This window comes from Carcharhinus amblyrhynchos, chromosome 1 (assembly GCF_965287045.1).
Source record: "Carcharhinus amblyrhynchos chromosome 1, sCarAmb.v2.hapA, whole genome shotgun sequence".
Lineage (NCBI taxonomy): Eukaryota > Metazoa > Chordata > Chondrichthyes > Carcharhiniformes > Carcharhinidae > Carcharhinus > Carcharhinus amblyrhynchos.
In genome coordinates, this window is record NC_137324.1 from 40877536 (window position 1) to 40900610 (window position 23075).

The 23075-nt window shown below is 43.1% G+C and overlaps 1 protein-coding gene across 4 annotated transcripts in view; it reads left to right on the top strand.

Annotated features, from left to right (window-relative positions):
• The window catches only part of kiaa1328 (KIAA1328 ortholog), a 192778-nt gene that overhangs the window by 113252 nt on the left and 56451 nt on the right, over positions 1-23075 (top strand). For all 4 annotated transcript variants that reach the window (XM_080214587.1, XM_080214671.1, XM_080214751.1 and 1 more), the window contains 2 exons: positions 18660-18856; positions 20273-20381. In XM_080214587.1, coding sequence (XP_080070713.1) covers positions 18660-18856; positions 20273-20381 — 306 coding nt within the window. The remainder of the gene's footprint in view (positions 1-18659; positions 18857-20272; positions 20382-23075) is intronic.

Sequence of the window (23075 nt, forward strand, 5' to 3'; positions counted from 1 at the left end):
GAAGGTTGATAATTCTTTACAATGGCTCTGTGAAACAGCAGTGTTCTGTTAGCACTGCTGGGTGTCTGGGAGATTCCGTGGAAAGTAATCTTGAATTTATGTGCTGATCCAGGGAGAGGAAATGCAAGATGAGAAGTTGAAAGCCTGGAGTTGGATTCTTGGTGAAGATATCTGAGATAAAATGTCATTTGGGAGAATATTCCAAAGCGAGTTCTTTGTGAATGGTGACGGGCAGTAGACTGTTTTAGCGAGAGCACTTGGTTCACAGGGTGATGAACTTCTGAAGGAAATGGATGAGAAACCTGAAGAAGATCTTTTGGCTGTCATTGGAATGTGGTGTGTCTGTTGATTATTGGTTTACATAGATTATCTTGGCAGCATCCTCTCCCAAGCAGTGACTGTTGATACAGAAGTTAACTGCAGAATAGCAAAGGCAAGTTCTGCTTTCGGTAGACTGCGCTCCATTGTATGGGAACGTTGAGGAATCAGCCCAGTAACAAAACTGAAGGTCTACAGCGCCACGATACTCACTACCCTCCTGTATGCCCGTGAAACGTGGACTGTGTATCAAAGGCATGCAAGACAATGCAATCATTTCCACATGACTTGTCTTCGCAGAATATTACGCATCCGTTGACAAGACAAAGTACCAAACACTGGAGTTCTTTCTAGAGCAAGTCTACCATCAGTCCACACACTGCTGAAGAGAGCGCAGACCAGGTGGGCAGGTCATGTCATCTGTATGTCAGATGAGTGCATACCCAAATAGCTCCTTTTTGGGGAACTCTATGCTGGAAGATGCTCGCATGGAGGGCAGAAGAAACAGTTCAAAGACACGCTCAAGGCCTCCCTGAAGTCGCTTGACATTGACATGACCACCTGGGAAGCGCTGGCACAAAACCACCCTATCTGGCGCTGTCTCATCCACAAAGGCTGGCAAGCTCATGAAGCAAGGTGTATTGCTGAAGCACAACTTAAGCTCAAGCTGCACAAGTCCAGAGCCACCAGTGCAACAAAGACAGTGTCTACACAAGTCTGTCCAACATGTGCCAGGACATTCCATGCCCAAATTAGCCTGATCAGTCATCTTCAGGAACACCGCAACCAGCCTCAAAATGACTAATGGTGTCGAGGTCCTCATCGATGACGATGGACGAACAACAACATAGACTATGTGCTTGGAACATTAGAGTACAAGATATGCTTTGTAACTTGTGTTATCCTTACAGATCTGTATACATTTGTAAAGGTGAAGGAGTGGTATATTATAGTTATAGCAACTCCACCAATGATACTAAGATTGGTGGGGTTATGGAGATTGTCAGAGAATACAGCAGGATATAAATAGGCTGGAAAATTGAGCAGAGAAATTACTGATGGAATTCCACAGGTGCAAAAGGTGATGAAGAAAGCATATGGCATGCCTGCCTTCATTGGACGGGGCATCGAGTACAAAAGTTGGCAAATTATGTTACAGTTATATAGAATGTTGCTTAGGCCACATTTGGAATATTGTGTCCAATTCTGGTCACCAGACTACTGGAGGGACATAGAGGCTTTGGAGAGAGTACAGAAAAAGGTTTACCAGGATGTTAGCTTTGACAAAGGGTCATCTAGACTTGAAACATCAGCTTTTTTCTCTCTTTACAGATGCTGCCAGACCTGCTGATATTTTCCAGCATTTTCTCTTTCGGTTTACCAGGATGATGCCTTGTATGGAGTGTATAGCTATGAAGAGAGATTGAATAAACTGGGATTGTTCTCCCTGGAAAGACAGAGGCTGTAGGGTGACTTTATAGAAGTTTATAAAATTATGAGGAGTATGGATAGGGGGATGAGTCAGCTTTTTGTCAGCTTTTTCCTGACAATTGTAAAGGGGCACAAGTTCAAGATAAGGGGGGAAAAGTTCAGTGGAGATGTGTGGGATAAGTTTTCTTACATAGAGGGTGGAGGGGGCCTGGAATGCACTGCTGGGTGAGGTTGTTAAGGCTCTCACAGTAGTGACATTTAAGACTTATCTGGATAGACACATGAACAGACAGATAAAAGTGGTTGGCCTGGATAGGACAATGTGATCGGTGCAGGCTTGGAGAGCTGAAGGGCCTGTTCCTGTGCTGTACCATTTGTTCTTATTTTTCTCTTAATTAATAAATGTTTTATTCTTTTATTAAAATTACATCAGCAGTCTTTGTGATTCTGTTCAGTAGTCTCCTTCCACGTATCTAAACAAAAAATAAAAATTAAGATCTGTCAAGTTGGGTTCCACCCTGAGATCTGATTTGACTTGCGGTACCATCAGCTAGGATCATAACATTATACTGTAATGTTCTGTAGGTTTTGCCTGCCATGGGATGAATCAGTTTGTGAACTAAACTGAATGTATTCCCAATTTTGTGAAATTGAAGTAGTATGTGTTTGTAAGATGTAAGCTGGAACACAAGGGAGTTTTACTGTTCCACCCCCAGGCCTGCAACCACTACAACAGATAATAGAGCAATGGGAATAAACTTGTGTAAAAGATAGGCAACCAGACTGTTTAAGTGAGAGGTCAGATCACTCAACCAATTTTATCAGCTACAAATATATAAGTTCTAACTTCTTAAATATTTCTTCAGAATAATAAATTTTGTAACCTATCTCTTCATCTCTTCTGTAGTTTTCCATTGTTTTTATACCTTTTCTATAAAGAATGTGCAACATGTATAATGCTCCACTAACTAAACTAGCTATGGTTTTGTACAGTCAACTGTTTTATCTGCCTCCAAAAGAGAAAATGCTGGAAAATCTCAGTGGGTCTGGCAGCATCTGTAAGGAGAGAAAAGAGCTGATGTTTCGAGTCCAGATGACCCTTCGTCAAAGCTAACATGTATAGAAAGAGAGATGCAGGATGGGGGAAATGAAATATGTGTCATAGCCACAGAAACCAAGGGAAATGGCAGTTCTTAGCGAGAACAAAAAGTGTGAATGGCCAAACGGCAGAGAAGCTAAAATCAGAGGGTAAGCTGAGATAGATGATGTGGGGGGAGGAGAGGGGAAATGAGTGGGAGAGAGGTAATATAAGAAAAAGGAGGAGAAAAAGTAAGAAAAGAGGGGATAAAGTAGGGAGAAAGAGTGGGGAGAAGAAAAATGGAGAGACAATAAAAAATAAAAGGTGGAGAACAGTAAAATATTAAATAAAATGAAAACAAAGGAGTCAAGGTAGGATAGAGCTAATTATCTGAAGTTGTCGAGTTCAATGTTGAGACGGGAAGACTGTAAAGTGCCTAGCTGGAAGATGAGATGATGTTCCTCCAGTTTGCGTTTAGCTTCACTGGAACATTGTACTAGGCCAAGGACAGACATGTGGGCATGGGAGCAGGTTCGTGTGTTAACATGGCAAGCAGCCAGAAGTCATGATGTGGAGATGCCGGTGTTGGACTGGGGTAAACACAGTAAGAAGTCTCACAACACCAGGTTTACTATCAAATAAATCGGTTGGACTTAAACGTGGTGTTGTGAGACTTCTTGCTGTGAAGCAGCCAGAAGGTCAGTGTCCTGATTGAGCACAGACCGAATGTGCTCAGCAAAGCGATCACCAAGTCCATGCTTGGTCTCTCCGATATAGAGGAGACCACATTGGGAGCAGTGAATGCAATACACCAAATTGAAAGAGATGCAAGGGAAATGCTGCTTAACCTGGAATGAGTGTTTTGGACCGTGAATGGAAGAGGTAAAGGTGCAGGTGTTGCACCTTCTGCAATTGCATGGGAAGGTGCCATGAGTAATGGGAGAACTGTTGGGTATAGTGGACTAGGTTATTCCATAAGGAATGGCATTATCTGCCTTCTGTTTAAAACCAAGGAGTATGTTTACTGTTTTTATGTGCTTATTTATTTGTGCTGGCATCTTTAATAACCTGTATCTGTGTATCAAGATTTTTCTACTTTTCAACAAAAGCAAAAAATGCTGGATATCTCAAATAGAAACAGAAAATGCTGGAAATACTCAGCTAGGCTGGCAGCATCTACGGAGAGAGAGTGAGTGCTAACTTTTCAGACCATAAGTATTCACTGTTAGTCTCTCCCCATGCTGTCAGATCAGCTGAGTGTTTCCTGCTTTCCTTCTCCTTTTATCTCTAGTCCACTATTTAAGATCTTACAGTTTAGGTGTAATTCTTTGCGTATTCTTGAAAATGTCCATTCCACTTTCTAATACATTGAAATAATTTGTCACCTTACCCATTCTAGTAGCCTATACTCTCCTAAAATCTTCAAGATCCTCTGCACAAGATACCATACCCACAATTTGGTAGCAGCGTGTAGGAAATAATAATAGACCAAAAGCAGACCTCCATGGAAAACGATTTGCCGCATTTTTCCATTCTGAGTGACCTCCCTCGTTTTTGTGTAGTATTTCTCTGCCCACTTGGCAACATTCCCCTCAACTCTGTGCCATTATCTTCTCTGGTTGCCTTTTATGCAATATCCATTTCAAGGACTTTTTGAAAATTTGTATAAATTATATCCATTTCATTTTTAAAACATTTATCCTATCTATTTCAAATGAGTTAATAATGAAATGTCCTTTAGAAATCAGTGCTGACTGGCCGTGATTAAGTTGAGTTTCTTCAAGTGTTTAGTAATTTTATCCAATGTTATAGGCGAGCAGTTTGTGCACAACTGAAGGCAGACCTGATTGACCTACAGTGTCCTTGTTTATTCATGTTTCTACCTTTGAAGAAGGCAAGCACATTTACCATCTTCCAGTCTTTTCTCAGAAATTACTTCTTTATAGAATTTCTTCCAATGTAAGCCCAGTGGTCCCCATACTTTCCCCAGCTCAAGTTTGAAGTAATTGTTTTCTACCATTTTTCTTTGAATAATAACCTCTGCTAATTCTGTTGCACCCACCACTTGAGGGTCTACGATCTAGATTTCCATTTTGATTTGTGAAAACCAAGGCAAGGTTCAGATTTATAAAGCAAGAATTTGAAATCACATCAAAACCAATGAGTTTGTCATTATTTATGGGTAAATTGCGCAGCAACTTCAGGCTAAAAGCAGATAAGAACATAAGAAATAGGAGCAGGAGTAGGCCATCTAGCCCTTCGAGCCTACCCCGCCAATCAATAAGATCATAGCTGATCTGTCGTGGCTCAGTTCCACATTCCCGCCCTCTCCCCATAACCCTTAATCCCCTCTCTTATCAAAAACCCATCAACCCGCGTCTTAAAAATATTTAGCGAGGTAGCCTCCACCACTTCAACGGGCAGAGAATTCCAGAGATTCACCACCCTTTGAGTGAAGAAGTTCCTCCTCAACTCCGTTCTAAACCGCCCCCCCCTTTATCTTGAGGCTGTGCCCCCTAGCCCTATTATCCTTTCTGAGTGGGAAGAGTCTCTCCACCTCTATCCTATCCATCCCATTCATCATCTTATACGTCTCAATGAGATCTCCCCTCATTCTTCTAAACTCTAATGAGTACAAGCCTAGTTTATTCAGCCTCTCCTCATAGCTCAACCCCCTCAACTCCGGTATCAGCCTAGTAAACCTCCTCTGCACTCCCTCCAAGGCCAAAATATCCTTGCGTAAGTACGGCGTCCAAAACTGCACACAGTACTCCAGCTGCGGCCTCACCAATGCCCTATACAGCTGCAGCAAGACCTCCCTACTTTTATATTCAATTCCCCTCGCTATGAAGGCCAGCATCCCATTCGCCTTCCTGACCACCTGCTGCACCTGCAGGCTGGGTTTTTGCGACTCATGCACAAGGACCCCAAGGTCCCTCTGCACCGTCGCCTGCTGCAGTTTTTCGCCACGTAAGTGATAATCCTTCCTACCATTATTCGTACCAAAGTGGACCACCTCGCACTTGCCAACATTAAATTCCATTTGCCATTTCCTGGCCCATTCGCCCAGCCTATCTAGATCCTTCTGTAGACTCTCCACACCCTCTGCACAATTTGCCTTTCCTCCAATCTTGGTGTCATCAGCAAATTTCGACACCATACACTCGGTTCCCTCCTCCAGATCATCTATATAAATGGTAAATAGCTGAGGCCCCAGCACCGACCCCTGGGGCACTCCACTAGTCACCATCCGCCAATCCGAATAGCACCCATTGACCCCCACTCTCTGCCTCCTATTTGACAACCGATCCTCTATCCATGCTAACACCCTACCCCCAACTCCCTGTCCCCTTACCTTCTGCAATAACCTCCTGTGAGGTACCTTGTCAAACGCCTTCTGAAAATCAGGAAAGACCACATCCACCGGCTCTCCTCTATCCACCGCCCTAGACACATCCTCGTAGAACTCCAGTAAATTTGTCAGACACGACTTCCCTTTAACGAAACCGTGCTGCGTCTGCTCTATCAAGCAATTCCTCTCAAGATGCCTCGCTATTTCCTCCTTGATGACGGATTCTAACATTTTACCTACAACAGACGTTAAACTAACCGGCCTATAATTCCCTGCCTTTTGCCTGGCACCCTTCTTAAACAACGGCGTAACATTAGCCGCTTTCCAATCTTCCAGCACTTCCCTGGAATCCAGCGACGTCTGGAAAATAACCACCAAGGCATCCACTATCACCTCCGCCATTTCTTTCAGAACCCTCGGATGCATTCCATCCGGTCCTGGCATAATTAAGTGGGAATACCCAAAACTGGCTGTGAGAGTTGCATTGATCCACCCTTAGCTTTATGGAAAAAATTGTCTTGCCCTAAGCCACCCCCCCTCCTTTTCGGAACTTCTTATCTTTGCCATTAAACTTGCCATTTGAAGTTAAATATTGTCATGACAAATATAAGTACCCTTTTGAAATTATACCATAAATTTTAATAATTGCCAATCAACGTCCCTGGCACTGAAAATTAACTCCTGTAAAGTGAGGAATCATTCCTTCAGGTTTTGAATTTTTTGCTACATTTTAAAAATGTCAGTCTTAAAACTTTTTCTTTATCCAATAGGCGTAAACAAAGGTCATAGGTAGAAGAGGGCACTCGCTGAATGTTAAAATGGCGGCACGGGCTTGTAGGGCCGAAGGGCCTGTTTCCTGTGCTGTTGTTCTTTGTTAAGAAATAGGAGCAGGAGTAGGCCATCTGGCCCTTCGAGCCTGCCCCGCCATTCAATAAGATCATGGCTGATCTGTCGTGGCTCAGTTCCACTTTCCCGCCCTCTCCCCATAACCCTTAATCCCCTCTCTTATCAAAAACCCATCAACCCGCTTCTTAAAAATATTTAGCGAGGCAGCCTCCACCACTTCAACGGGCAGAGAATTCCAGATATTCACCACCCTTTGAGTGAAGAAGTTCCTCCTCAACTCCGTTCTAAACCGCCCCCCCTTTATCTTGAGGCTGTGCCCCCTAGTCCTACTGTCTTTTTTGAGCGGGAAGAGTCTCTCCACCTCTATCCTATCCATCCCATTCATCATCTTATACGTCTCAATGAGATCTCCCCTCATTCTTCTAAACTCTAACGAGTACAAGCCTAGTTTATTCAGCCTCTCCTCATAGCTCAACCCCCTCAACTCCGGTATCAGCCTAGTAAACCTCCTCTGCACTCCCTCCAAGGCCAAAATATCCTTGCGCAGGTGCGGCGCCCAAAACTGCACACAGTACTCCAGCTGCGGCCTCACCAATGCCCTATACAGCTGCAGCAAGACCTCCCTACTTTTATATTCAATCCCCCTCGCTATGAAGGCCAGCATCCCATTCGCCTTCCTGACCACCTGCTGCACCTGCAAGCTGGGTTTTTGCGACTCATGCACAAGGACCCCGAGGTCCCTCTGCACCGTCGCCTGCTGCAGTTTTTCGCCACGTAAGTAATAGTCCTTCCTACCATTCTTCCTACCAAAGTGGACCACCTCACACTTGCCAACATTAAATTCCATTTGCGATTTCCTGGCCCATTCGCCCAGCCTATCTAGATCCTTCTGCAGACTCTCCACACCCTCCGCACAATTTGCCTTTCCCCCAATCTTGGTGTCATCAGCAAATTTCGACACCCTACACTCGGTTCCCTCCTCCAGATCATCTATATAAATGGTAAATAGCTGAGGCCCCAGCACCGACCCCTGGGGCACCCCACTAGTCACCAACCGCCAATCCGAGTAGCACCCATTGACCCCCACTCTCTGCCTCCTATTTGACAGCCAATCCTCTATCCACGCTAACACCCTACCCCCAACTCCATGTCCTCTGACCTTCTGCAGTAACCTCTTGTGAGGTACCTTATCAAACGCCTTCTGAAAATCCAGAAAGACCACATCCACCGGCTCTCCTCTATCTACCGCCCTAGACACATCCTCATAGAACTCCAGTAAATTTGTCAGACACGACTTCCCTTTAATGAAACCGTGTTGCGTCTGCCCTATCAAGCAATTCCCTTCAAGATGCCTCGCAATTTCCTCCTTAATGACGGATTCTAACATTTTACCTACCACAGACGTTAAACTAACCGGCCTATAATTCCCCGCCTTTTGCCTGGCACCCTTCTTAAACAACGGCGTAACATTAGCCGTTTTCCAATCTTCCGGCACTTCCCCGGAATCCAGCGACGTCTGGAAAATAACCACCAAGGCATCCACTATAACGTCCGCCATTTATTTCAGAACCCTCGGATGCATTCCATCCGGTCCTGGGGACTTGTCCACAATCAGCCCCTCCAGTCTGTCGCGCACCACCTCTCTAGTAACAGTAATGTCATTAAGACCCTCCAGTCCTACCACCTGTCCTGTTCTTTTGTTCTTTGTTTTTCTTGATCCGTTTTTTTTCCCTTCTTACCCAATTTAAATTCAACTCTCCCCCTTTAGTTTACCCACATTCTCAGTCCTTCCTATTTCATTTTTCAGTCTGTAAATCTCATTGATTAAGGAGACTGTCTTGTTGACTGAAGTCTGTGTATCAGGACCTGGCAGATGGAGTACACTGTTAGCAAGTGTGAAGTTATCCACTTTGGCAGAAATAATAGTAGGAGGGATTACTATTTAAAGGGCGAAAAGCTGCAGCACGCTACGATGCGGAAGGACCTGGGGGTCCTTGTGCATGAGTCGCAAAAACCCAGTCTGCAGGTGATCAAGAAGGTGAATGGAATGCTGGCCTTTATAGCAAGGGGGATAGAATATAAAAGCAGGGAGGTCTTGCTGCAACTGTACAGGGCACTGGTGAGGCCGCAGCTGGAGTACTGTGTGCAGTTTTGGTCGCTGCACTTGCGCAAGGATATTTAGCCTTGGAGGGAGTGCAGGGGAGGTTCACTCGGCTGGTACTGGAGATGAGGGGGTTGGACTATGAAGAGAGACTAAATAGACTGGGTCTGTACTCGTTGGAGTTTAGAAGGATGAGGGGGGATCTTATAGAAACGTATAAGATAATGAAAAGGATGGATAGGGTAGAGGTAGAGAGATGCTTCCCACTCAAAAAGGATAGCAGGACTAGAGGGCACAGCCTCAAGGTAAGGGGGGAGCAGTTTAGAATGGAGTTGAGGAGGAACTTCTTCACTCAAAGGGTGGTGAATCTCTGGAGTTCTCTGCCTGTTGAAGTGGTGGAGGCTACCTCGCTAAATATATTTAAGTCACAAGTAGATGGGTTTTTGACAGACAAGGGAATTAAGGGTTGTGGGGAGAAAGCGGGAAAGTGGAACTGATCCACTTCAGATCAGCCATGATCTTATTGCATGGCGGGGCAGGCTGAAAGGGCTAGATGGCCTACTCCTGCTCCTATTTCTTATGTTCTTATCCCATGCTGCAACATAATGAGTTTCTTTCAGCAATTCCGGTCAAAAATGTTTTGAGCTGGAGGTTGCAGGGGAAAGTCAACCTAATGGCAGATGCGATTAGGTGTCCTTCTACAGCGAATGTTGGCCCATGTTCACCCTACACTCACCTGAGTACTTTCATAGTACTAATGTGTATGTGGAAAATCTTATTATCTTCTCTAGTTTTCTCTCTTGTTCCCTATTAGCCATGATCTAATCTCAGTTTTTGATTCTTTGTGATATTCTTTATATTTGCCCTGATTTGCATTTTTATCATCTACTGTCATCTATAATATTTACAGTGAACAGATTTTTTAGTGATGCGCACTCAGTTTAATTACAATGATGTGAACTGGATGGAATGAATGTCCTTTTCTTAGTTTTGCACTTGTTCTTCTAAAATGTTATCACACTTCAGGCATTTATTTGCTCACAAAACTGTAATAATTTTGAGTTGCTTCTCACTGGCTACTTTTAAATAGCCAATGTAATACACATTTATTGCAGCTTACAAGATATAAGGCAGTAAGACCAATTCTTAAACTAAAATTGCAGAAATGATCATTGTCTTCCCTCTTTAATGCATATCTTTTTTGAAGACAATTGCGCATGCTGAAGTATGTCTTCAGGTCTCAGCAGATGACAATAATATTTTGCCCTGTATCTTTAAATGAGGAGTTGTGCAGAGACCATTTGTAGTTTGGACAACAAATAAAACAAAATTCTTCTGTCTTTTTGCCTTTAGATGAAGCCTGAATCTAAATAGTTTGTGATTTTTGAACTTGCATTCCAATGTCACAATGCATTGCCAACCATATTACCAGTAAAGAGGGCTTGTAACTATTAGTCATAGAATCATAGAAACCCTGCAGTGCAGAAAGAGGCCATTTGGCCCAACAGGTCTCCATCGACCACAATCCCATCCAGGCCTTACCCCCCCTATCCCTACATATTTACCTGCTAATCCCTCTAACCTACTCATCTCAGGACTCTAGCATAGCCAATCAATCTAACTCGTGCATCTTTGAACTGTGTGAGGAAACCCATACAGACATGAGGAAAATGTGCAGACAGTGACCCAAGCCGGAAATCAAACCCAGGTCCCTGGAGCTGTGAAGGAGCAGTGCTAACCAAGGTGCTACCTTGCCGACCTGTGTTATCTATCTGTTTCAGTTGGTGTTAGGAACCATGTTCTTCCTGATATTTTTATGTATGTTATATATATTAATGACCTAGACCTTGATGTACAATTTCAGAATTTGCAGACAATACAAAATGTGGAAGGATTGTGAACTGTGAGGAGGATAATGCAGAACTTCAGAAGGACATAGGTTGGTGGAATGGGCAAACAAGTGGCATATCAAATTTAATACAGAGAAGGATAAAATGATTCATTTAGGTGGAAAGAACAATGAGACAATGTAAAGTAAAGGTTACAGTTCTAAAGAAGGTATTGCTGAAAAATGAGGCATGTTGTCGAAGCTTTTCGGCTTGCAGCCAGCAGGATAGATGCAGGAATGCCAAATTTCAAAGGGAGCAACAATTCATAAAGGATAAGAAAAGGGTGCTGACGAGTTAGCAAGTTGGCTTTGATTGGTTGAGATATTATCATGAAGAATGCACCAGGGAGCTAATGTCCCCCATGATTTAGTTTAATTCAGAAAAGGTACAATAACTGGACAGGTTCCTTTTGCCTCAAAAGGAGGTGCAGGCGAAAAGGACCTGGGTGTATATGTGCATAAATCATTTAAGGTGATTGGGCAAGTTGCAAGAGTGGTTAATAAACATGCAGCATCTTGGTTTCATTAATAGGGGCATAGAGTACAAAAGCAAGGAGGTTGTGTTAAATTTGTAAAGAACAGTGGCTGGATCTCAGGTGGAAAATAAGAACATAAGAACATAAGAAATAGGTGCAGGAGTAGGCCATCTAGCCCCTTGAGCCTGCCCCGCCATTCAGTAAGATCATGGCTGATCTGATAGTGGCTCAGTTCCACTTACCCGCCTGCTCCCCATAACTCTTAATTCCCTTATTGGTCAAAAATCTATCTATCTGTGACTTAAACACATTTAACAAGGTAGCCTCCACTGCTTCAATGGGCAGTGAATTCCAAAAATTCACTACCCTCTGGGAGAAGAAGTTCCTTCTCAACTCTGTTCTAAATTGACTCCCCTATATTTTGAGGCTGTGCCTTCTAGTTCTTGTTTCCATTCTAAGTGGAAATAATTTCACTGCTTCTACCCTGTCTAGCCCCTTCATTATCTTATATGTCTCTATAAGATCTCCCCTCAGCCTTCTAAACTCCAATGAGTACAGGCCCAGTCTACTCAATCTCTCCTCATAAGCTAACCCCCTCACCTCTGAAATCAACCTGGTGAACCTTCGCTGCACCCCCTCCAAAGCTAATGATCCTTTCTTAAATAAGAGGACCAAAATTGTACACAGTACTCTGGATGCGGTCTCACCAGTACCTTGTATCATTGCAGCAAGACCTCCCTGCATTTGTACACCATCCCTCTCGCGATATAGGCCAACATTCCATTTGCCTTCTTGATCACCTGCTGCACTTGCAAACTGAGTTTTTGTGATTCATGCACATGGACCCCCAAGTCCCTCTGCACAGTAGCATGTTGTAATTTTTCACCATTTAAATAATAGTCCACTTTACTATTATTCTTTCCAACGTGGATAACTTCAGACTTGCCAATGTTATACTCCATCTGCCAGATCCTTGCCCAGTCACTTAGCCTATCCAAATCTCTCTGCAGACTCTGTGTCCTCCACGCAATTTGCTTTCCCACTCTGTGTCTCATCTGCAAACAGGATTTGAATACTGTATTTTCGGTGTCATACTTCAGGACAAAAATAAAGGCATTAGAGAGAGTGCAGAAAAGTTTAACAGTGTTTCCAGGGCTGAGGAAATTAATTTACATGGATTGGAGATGTTGGGACTGTTCCTTAGAGAAGAGAAGGTTTAGAGGAGATTGACAGAGGTATTCAAAATCATGAAAGTCTGATCAGAATAGATAGGGAGAAACTGTTCCCACTGGTGTAAGGATTGGGAGCAAGAGGGCGCTGATTTAAAATAATTGGCAAAAGAAACAATGGCAGTGTGAGGGGAAAAAATTTCATGGTGCGTGTTTATGATCTGGAAACCACTGCCTAAAAGTGTAATGAAGAAAGATTCGATCAAGGCATTCAACAGGGAATTGCATTATAACCTGAAAGGAAGAATGTGCAGGGCTTTGGGGAGAAGGCAGGTAAGTGGTACTTGGTGAATTGCTCCTTCTATGCGTATTCATTTTGTGATTCCACCTGACAGGTAATACATGTAAATCATAACGCATTTAAAATAGATTTTTCATTGAGGGAGGCTGACGCACAGCTTTTCAATGCATTTTCAGATTAAAGGTTGCAAGCAACTCAGACTAAGAAATGTATCATTGAAGGTATAATACTTATTTCACTTTTGACATTTAAAATGTCAAAAGTAAATCATGAAGTACGATACTGCAGAAATTTGATGCAGTATTAATATCCGAATAATTACATTATTGTTGTTGTAATGTTTCGATTTCCTATAAAAGAGAAGCACTGAGGGTGACGAGGATGTGGAATGTACTCTGGGTGGGGAAACTTCAATGTCCATCCCCAGGGGTTGTTTAGTAGCACCATCACTGACAAAGCTGGCTGAGTCCTGAAGAATGTATTTAACTGTCTGAGCCTGCAGCAGGTGGTGTAAGAGAGAAGAACATTCCTGACTTTTACTTCACCAGTATGCCTGTCACAGATGCATCTGTCCATGATGGTATTGGTCAGAATGACGACTGCACAGCCCTTGAGAAGTTGGTTCGATCTTGACGTCGATGTACCATCCACTGTATTGTGTGATACCAACACAGTGTTAAATTATATAGATTCAGAACAGTGATATAATCCCAGCTGATAACACTAGACAAGTCAGATCCCAGAATGAAACCTGGTTTGATAGCTTCTAATTTTTTTTAAACCATGGAGAAAAGTTTTTGAACAAATTCACAGGAGTCTGCTTATGAAATTTTTAACACAAATAAAACGCATAGAAACATACAGAGAAAATAGAAGTAGGAAGTGGTTGTTTGGCCCTTCGAATCTGCTCCACTATTTATTGTGATCATAGCTGATCGTCAAAGTCAGTACCCTGATCCAGCCTTCCCCCCATTTCCTTTGATCCCTGTAGTCCCAAGAGCTATATCTAACTCCTCCTTAAAATCACACAATGTTTTAGCCTCAACTACTTCTGTGGTAGTGGATTCACCACTCTTTGGGTGAAGAAATTTCTCCTCACCTCAGTTTTGAAAGGTTTACTCCTTCTCAAACTATGACCCTTAGTTTTGGACTCCCCCACCAAACTATCCATTTGTTAGAATTGTTTAAGTTTCTATGAGATCCCCTGTCATTCTTCTAAACTCCAATGAATATAATCCTAACCAATGTGGGGTCTCCTTATATGAGAGTCCTGTAAACCTTTGCTGCACTTCCTCTATAGCAAAGGACACCAAGACTGCATAAAATACTCCAGGTGTGGCCTCACCAATGCCTTATACAATTGCAGTAAAACATGCCTATCTCCATACTCAAACATACCATTTGCCTTCTTTACTGCCTATTGTATCTGCATGCTTGCTTTCAGCGACTGATGCACGAGGACATGCAAGGTCTCACTGAGTATCCACTTCTGTCAGCTTACACCCATTCCATCATTAATCTGCCTTTCTATTTTTGCTTCCAAAGTGGATAACCTCACGTTTATCCACATTATACTGCATCTGCCATGCATGAGCTCACTCAGCCTGTCCAAATCATGCTTTATCAGAGACATGATGTGGAGTTGCTGGCATTGGACTGAGGTAGGCACAGTAAGTAGTCTCACAACACCAGGTTAAAGTCCAACAGGTTTATTTGGTAGCACGTGCTTTCGGAGCGCTACCCCTTCATCACGTGAGTGCAGGATTTTCTTCACAAACAGGGCATAAATAGGCACAAAGATCACAATGGTCAACCATTATCTTGTAATTGAGTTTGTGACTATATATGCCCTGTCTGTGAACCAAATCCTGCACTCACCTGATGAAGGGGCAGTACGCTGAAAGCTCGTGTGACCAAATAAACCTGTTGGACTTTAACCTGGTATTGTGAGACTACTTACTGTGTTTATCAGAGGCTGCAGTGGTTCAAGAAGGTAGCTCACCACCATCACTTCAGGGCAACTCAGGATGGATAATATATGCCGATGCCCATGTCCCATAAGATGAATTTTAAAACAATTAATGGGAGAAGGCCTAACAAAACACCTCAATTTCTCAGTGATGACCCAGCCCAGTGCATTATTGTGAAAATACAATGCTGAAGCACTTGTGATATCTTTACCCAGAAGTAGCAAGTGAATAATCCATCTTAGCTGTCTCCTGAGATTCCCAGCATTCCAGTCTTCAGCCAATTCGATTCACTCAACATGATTCCAAAAAATGGCTGAAGGCAGTGGATACTGCCTAACAACATACCAATAATATTACAGGAAACTTGTGTTGCTGTGCCTCTCGTTAAACTGTTCAGCACAGTTACAACAACAGCTTTGACTATGTGGAAAATTAACCAGATGTGTTCTGCCCACAAAAAACAGAACTAATCCAATCCGGCTAAATACCACCCTATCAATCTACTCTCAATCATTAACAAAATGAGGTAAGGTATCAGTGCCAGTGCTATCAAGTGGCTTTTACTCAGCTTTCTCATGTATAGTTTGGGCTTTGCATGAACAACTTGGCTCCACACCTCATTACAGCCTTGGTCTAAATGTCAGTAAAAGAGCTAAATTTAAGAGGTGAGGTGAGAGTGACTTCCCTTGACATCAAGTTTCCTTCAACAGCACCTTCTAAACCTGTCACCTCTACCACCTAGAATGACATTGACATGCTTGGGAACACCAGCACCTGCAAGTTCCCATTCAAGCCACACATCATCCTGACATGGAACCATATCCCTGGGCCTACTGTGTGTACACACACCAGATGGACTGTAGCAGTTCGCGAAGGCTACTCACATTCATCATTTCAAAGGGCAGTTAGGGATGAGCAATCAATGTTGTTTTTGCTAGAAGCCATGAAAGAAGAAAAATAATACAGCAGCGGTTTGCAATATATGGACTCAGTAGTACCCAGTAGTATGACGCATTCTATGTATAGAAGGTACTACATTGTAACAGTTGTTAATATTTAATCGTGATATAATCCAGGGTAGTTAAACTAACTATTTTGCCTCTTCATTGATATCCACTCCCGAGCATATTTTCCATTGTAACTCAACAATGGAAGGTAGGTATACAAATATTGCATTATTAAGTAGAACCATTGAATAGTTTGAGATTAATTGTATTTAGTTACTATTAAAATGTTTGAAAAATATGTTTATAGTAAATAAGTGAAATTACTACTCTTGACTCTATAGAACAGCACTATAATTTTCTCTTTTGGTGACAAAGCAACTCATTGAATGATATAATATAGCAAACAAGTTTCTAGATGTCCAGATCAGCAACAACCTGCTCTGGTTCCTCCATGCCGACACTATAGTTAAGAAAACCCATCAACACCTCTACTTTTTCAGTAGGCTAAGGAAATTTGGCATGTCTGCCATGACTCACCAACTTTCTATAGTTTTATGAAAGAGAATCCTCACTCAGAGTGTGGTGAGTGTCTGGAATGAGCTAGCAGAGATTGTAGTGGAGGTGGGTACAACTTTGTCTTTTAAAAGCATTTAGACAATTACATCGGTAATATGGGTATTAAGGGGTGTGGGCAGCTGGGACGAGCTAAGTGGTAAAAACTGGGTGGTATGGACAAGTTAGGCCAATGAGTCTGTTTCTATCACGTAAACCTCTAAGACTCTCTATGACTCCAGAGCCATAGCAATGTGGTTGACTCTGAACTGCCTTCGCACAGTTAGGGTTGGGTAATAAATGCCAGCGAGTCAGCAACACCCTTGTCCCACAAATGAATCTTTTTGTTCTATAAATCTCCCAATGCTGTTCATTAACTGAGTAAGCCCTGTTGTGGTTCGAGCTACCAAAATGCATTACCTCATTTATCTAAATTAAACTCCATCTGCCATTGATCAGCCCACTGGCCCAATTAATCAAAATCCCATTGCAATCCTAGATAACTTTCTTTTCTGTCCACTGTGCTGCCAATCTTGGTGTCATTGGCAAACCTACGTAAGAACATTAGGACATAAGAAATAGGAGCAGGAGTAGGCCATGTGGCCCTTCAAGCCTGCCCCGCCATTCAATAAGATCATGGCTGATCTGAAGTGGATCAGTTCCACTTTCCCGCCTTCTTCCCATAACCCTTAATTCCCTTGACTATCAGAAATCTATCTACCCGTGACTTAAATATATTCAACGAGGTAGCCTCCACCACTTCAATGGGCAGAGAATTCCAGAGATTCACCACCCTTTGAGTGAAGAAGTTCCTCCTCAACTCAGTTCTAAATTGTGCCCGCCCCCCCCCAACCCTTATTTTAAGGCTGTGCCCTCTAGTTCTGGTTTCCTTTCTAAGCAGAAAGAATCTCTCTACCTCTACCCTATCTAGCCCCTTCATTATCTTGTAAGTCTCTATAAGGTCCCCTCTCAGCCTTCTAAACTCCAGTGAGTACAGGCCCAGTCTATTTAATCTCTCCTCATAAGCTAACCCCCTCATCTCCAGTATCATACGTCCTAAATTCTCATTCAAATCATTAATATAAATGACAAATAATCGATCTCCAAGGCACACTGCTAGTCACAGGCCTCCAGTTTGGAAAGCAGTCATCTGCTACCACCCTCTGTCTTCTATCGCCAAGTCAATTTTGTATCCAATTGGCTACCTCATGAGATCCCATGAGATTTAACCTTATGCAACAACCTATCATGCGGTATCTTGTCAAAGGCCTTGCTAACATCCATGTAGACAAATTTGATTGCACTGTCCTCATCTACCTTCTTCAGACCTTCAAAAAACTCAGTCAAACCCATGAGACGTGATTTTCCATTCATAAATCCATGTTGACTGTCCCTAATCAGTCCTTGCCTCTCTCAATCCCTGTAGATCCTGCTCTCAGAATACCTTCGAACAACTTACCCACTATAGACGTTAGGCTCACTGGCTTGTATTCTCAGGTTTTTCCCTGAAGCCCTTTTTAAACAAAAGTAGAACACTTGCTACCCTTGAATCTTCAGTCACCTCACCTGTGGCAGTGATTGAAATATCTCTGCTAGGGGACCCACAGTTTCCTTCCTAGCCTCTCACAATGTCCTGGGATACACTTCATCAAGTCCCAGGGATTTATTTACCTTGATGTGCTTTTAAGATTTCCAGCATTTTGTAGAAACCTTTTGGATTCTTCTTTGCCTTATCTCCCAAAACAATCTCATGTCCCCTTTTTGCCCTCCTGACTTGCCTGTAAACTCTTCTCTGATACTGTCTCTTTAAGGGATCATATAGGCCAGATCAGGTAAGGATGGCAGATTTTTTTTCCCTAAGGGACATTAGTGAACCAGATAGGTTTTTGCAACAATTAACAGTGGTATCATGGTCATCAGCAAATTCTTAATTCCAGATATTTTTTATTGAATTGAATTGCACCATCTTCCGTCAGTGATTGCATTGGCTGAGTTTCTGAATTAATAGTCTAGTGATACCATTAAGCTATTGCCTCCCATCTCATTGTTGGCAAGTTACAATTGGCTTCTAGGTCTTCCATGTTACATTTCAAAAGTGTTTTATTATCTGTAAAATGCTTTTTGATGTTTTGAAGGCTTCAAATGCACTTACATAAATACAAATCCTTTATTTTCTTTTCGCTGCTTAAACTTGGAGATGTGAGTCTAGTATTTGATTTTTTTTAAACAGGCATTTAAGGTCAGAGGATGATCTTTATCATAGTCATTTTCAACATCAGGAAAGTAATATTATGGCATCGACAACAGAACCATGGGAAGGATTAAATGCTGGAAACAAGTTAATTAGACCTTTTGATTCGGAACTGGATACTTTTAGGGGCACAGCCACTTTATGCCTTGCTGAGGATCAAAATAAACAGCAAACAGGTAACTATTTCACTCTTTCTTACATTCAGCATCTATGTCTTCTAACTATTGAAGATCATGATTTTGAAGAATTTAAACTTGTACGAACGTATGTAAACTTGATAAATCTACCCCTTATTTAGTTGTACAGCCCTAGGATCAGGGAAGGAGACTGTTTTGCCTTTGCGAAGTAGTGAATAACACACAGTATGTTATGAGAAGGGTCCTTTTCGTTTATCAAATCATAGAATCACTGCAGTGCAGAAGGAGGCCATTCAACCCATCGAGCCTGCACTGACAGCAATCCAACCCAAGCTCTAACCCCATAACCCCATGTATTTACCTTGTTAATCCCCCTGATATTAAGGGACTGTTTAGCATCAATCTAACCCACACATCTTTGGACTGTGGGAGGAAACCCACACAAACATGGGGAGAACATGCAAATTCCATATATGCAGTAAGTCACCCAAGGCCAGGAATCAAACCTGGGTCCCTGGCACTGTGAGGCAGCAGTGTTAACCATTGTGCCTCCTTGCCACCCATGTCTTTGAATTTGTCTGTGTTCTGCTATTTAAAGTCACTAAGCAATTGAACCAAGTCTAATGCATTTGGTAGGGTATTTGCCTATGTGCGCTGGAAACATGACTTTCAGACATCCTTTCACTGAAACTCCTATCCTTTCTTTAATTATATTCCCCCAGGAATACTTGGGTAATTGTTACCAATATATCATTGCACATTTTTCAAAACAAATAACATTAAAATCTATACAATACTTCCATGCTTCATAACAAAAAAGTTAAATTTATTTATTTAACTTTAACTTTTTAAAAGTTTATTTATGAGAACATAAGAACATAAGAAATAGGAGCAGGAGTAGGCCATCTAGCCCTTCGAGCCTGCCCCGCCATTCAGTAAGATCATGGCTGATCTGTCGTGGCTCAGTTCCACATTCCCGCCCTCTCCCCATAACCCTTAATCCCCTCGCTTATCAAAAACCCATCAACTCGCATCTTAAAAATATTTAGCGAGGCAGCCTCCACCACCTCAACGGGCAGAGAATTCCAGAGATTCACCACCCTTTGAGTATATGTCACAAGTAGGCTTACATTTACACAGCAGTGAAGTTACTGTGAAAATCCCCTTGTCGCCACACTATGGTGCCTGTTCGGGTACAGTAAGGGGGAATTTAACATGGTCAATGTTCCTAACCAGACTATAGGAGGAAACCTGAACACCCTGAGGAACCCCCACAGACATGGGGAGAATGTGCAGACTCCACACAGACAGTGACCCAAGCTGGGAATTGAATCCAGGTCCCTGGTGCTGTGAGGCAGCAGTGATAATCACTCTGCCACCATATTGCTTTTAAAGGCATAGTTAATTGAATTTTATGTGTTGTACGCAATTGACTTAATGGTTTATTTTGCATAGGGACTCCTCCACTTTCTAAAAAGGATGTGGCTACCTCTCCTCTTCTAGTTTTTAACAAAGGTGAACAAGTCAGCACGGCAACACCACCTTTTTGGGCTGAATCATCAAGGTAGGTTGCCAGCTAAATTTTATTTCTAAATTTTTGGTCTGATGAAACTCCAATTTCAATGTTTGAACTGTTGTATTTTTTGAAACTGTTATTCTCTCAAATTGTGGTATTAGACAAGCAGCCCGGAGCACTTGAGTTCAACACCCACCATGATAAGATGAGAATAAAACTGGCAATTTGTGGGCTTGTGCGAGGAAAAGCTGGAGTGGCATTAAAAACCCAAATCTTCACTCCCTTCCTTTAAGGAAGGGTCTTAAGGAAGCAACATCCACTTGCTTGGGTCTACATATGACTCTAGTCCCGTGCAACATGATTGTTTCCTATTTTGGGAAAAAGCGTATCAAGAGGCCTTAAATCTAAGATTAGTCACCAAGAAATCCAATAGTTTAAGTTTATTTATTAATGTCACAAGTAGGCTTACATTAACACTACAATGAAGTTACTGTGAAAATCCCCTAGTCGCCACACTCTGGCACATTTTTGGGTACATTGAGGGAGAATTTTAGCATGACCAATGCACCTAATCAGCATGTCTTCCAGTCTGTGGGAAGAAACTAGAGCAGCCACACAGGTGGAAACTCACGCAGACATAAGAACATAAGAAATAGGAGCAGGAGTAGGCCATCTAGCCCTTCAAGCCTGCCCCGCCATTCAGTATGATCATGGCTGATCTGTCGTGGCTCAGTTCCACATTCCCACCCTCTCCCCATAACCCTTAATCCCCTCGCTTATCAAAAACCCATCAACCCGCGTCTTAAAAATATTTAGCGAGGCAGCCTCCACCACTTCAACGGGCAGAGAATTCCAGAGATTCACCACCCTTTGAGTGAAGAAGTTCCTCCTCACCTCTGTTCTAAACCGCCCCCCCTTTATCTTGAGGCTGTGCCCCCTAGTCCTACTGTCTTTTTTGAGCGGGAAGAGTCTCTCCACCTCTATCCTATCCATCCCATTCATCATCTTATACGTCTCAATGAGATCTCCCCTCATTCTTCTAAACTCCAACGAGTACAAGCCTAGTTTATTCAGCCTCTCCTCATAGCTCAACCCCCTCAACTCCGGTATCAGCCTAGTAAACCTCCTCTGCACTCCCTCCAAGGCCAAAATATCTTTGTGCAGGTGCGGCGCCCAAAACTGCACACAGTACTCCAGCTGCGGCCTCACCAATGCCCTATACAGCTGCAGCAAGACCTCCCTACTTTTATATTCAATCCCCCTCGCTATGAAGGCCAGCATCCCATTCGCCTTCCTGACCACCTGCTGCACCTGCAAGCTGGGTTTTTGCGACTCATGCACAAGGACCCCGAGGTCCCTCTGCACTGTCGCCTGCTGCAGTTTTTCGCCACGTAAGTAATAGTCCTTCCTACCATTATTCCTACCAAAGTGCACCACCTTACACTTGCCAACATGAAATTCCATTTGCCATTTCTTGGCCCATTCGCCCAGCCTATCTAGATCCTTCTGCAGACTCTCCACACTCTCCGCACAATTTGCCGTTCGCCCAATCTTGGTGTCATCAGCAAATTTCGACACCCTACACTCGACACGGGGGGAATGTGCAAATTCCACACAGACAGTGACGCACGCCGGGAATCGAACCCGGATCCCTGGTGCTGTGAGGGAGCTGTGCTAATCACTGTGCCAGTGTGCCGCCAAAGGGAATTCAGAAGAAGCTTCTTTATCCTATGAAGAGTGAGGAAATGGATTTTGCTACCACACAGGTGGTTGAAATGAACAGTATAGACGAATTTGAGGAGCAGTTAAAAAGCATACGAGGGAGAAGAGAATAATGGTTATGTTGATAGATATCAAGATATGTGATCAAGAAGGCGTATGGTGTACTGGCCTTCATTAATCATGGGATTGAGTTTCGGAGTCGGGAGGTAATGCTGCAACTTTATAAGACCCCACTTGGAGTACTGTGCGCCGTTCTGGTCACCTCACTACAGGAAGGTTGTGGAAGCTATTGAGAGGTGCAGAGGAGATTTACAAGGATGTTGCCTGGATTGGGAGGCATGCCTTATGAAGATAGGTTGAGGGAGCTAGGGCTCTTCTCCCTGGAGAGACGAAGGTTGAGAGGCGACTTGATAGATAGAGGTTTATAAAATGTTGAGAGGAATAGATAGGGTGGATTCTCGGAGGCTATTTCCCAGGGCTGAAATGGTCGCTACGAGAGGACACAGGTTTAAGGTGCTGGGGAGCAAGTACAGAGGATGTTAGGGATAAGTTTTTCACTCAGAGGGTGGTGAGTGAGTGGAATTGGCTGCCATCGGTGGTGGTAGAGGCGAACTCGCTGGGGTGTTTTAAAAGACTTCTGGATGAGTACATGGGATTTAATGGGATTGGGAGTTACAGATAGTTCTATGGCCTGGTAGGTATGGATATGATAAGAACATAAGAACATAAGAAATAGGAGCAGGAGTAGGCCATCTAGCCCTTCGAGCCTGCCGCGCCATTCAATAAGATCATGGCTGATCTGTCGCGGCTCAGTTCCACCTTCCCGCCCTCTCCCCATAACCCTTAATCCCCTCTCTTATCAAAAACCCATCAACCCGCGTCTTAAAAATATTTAGCGAGGTAGCCTCCACCACTTCAACGGGCAGAGAATTCCAGAGATTCACCACCCTTTGAGTGAAGAAGTTCCTCCTCAACTCCGTTCTAAACTGCCCCCCCTTTATCTTAAGGCTGTGTGGGCCG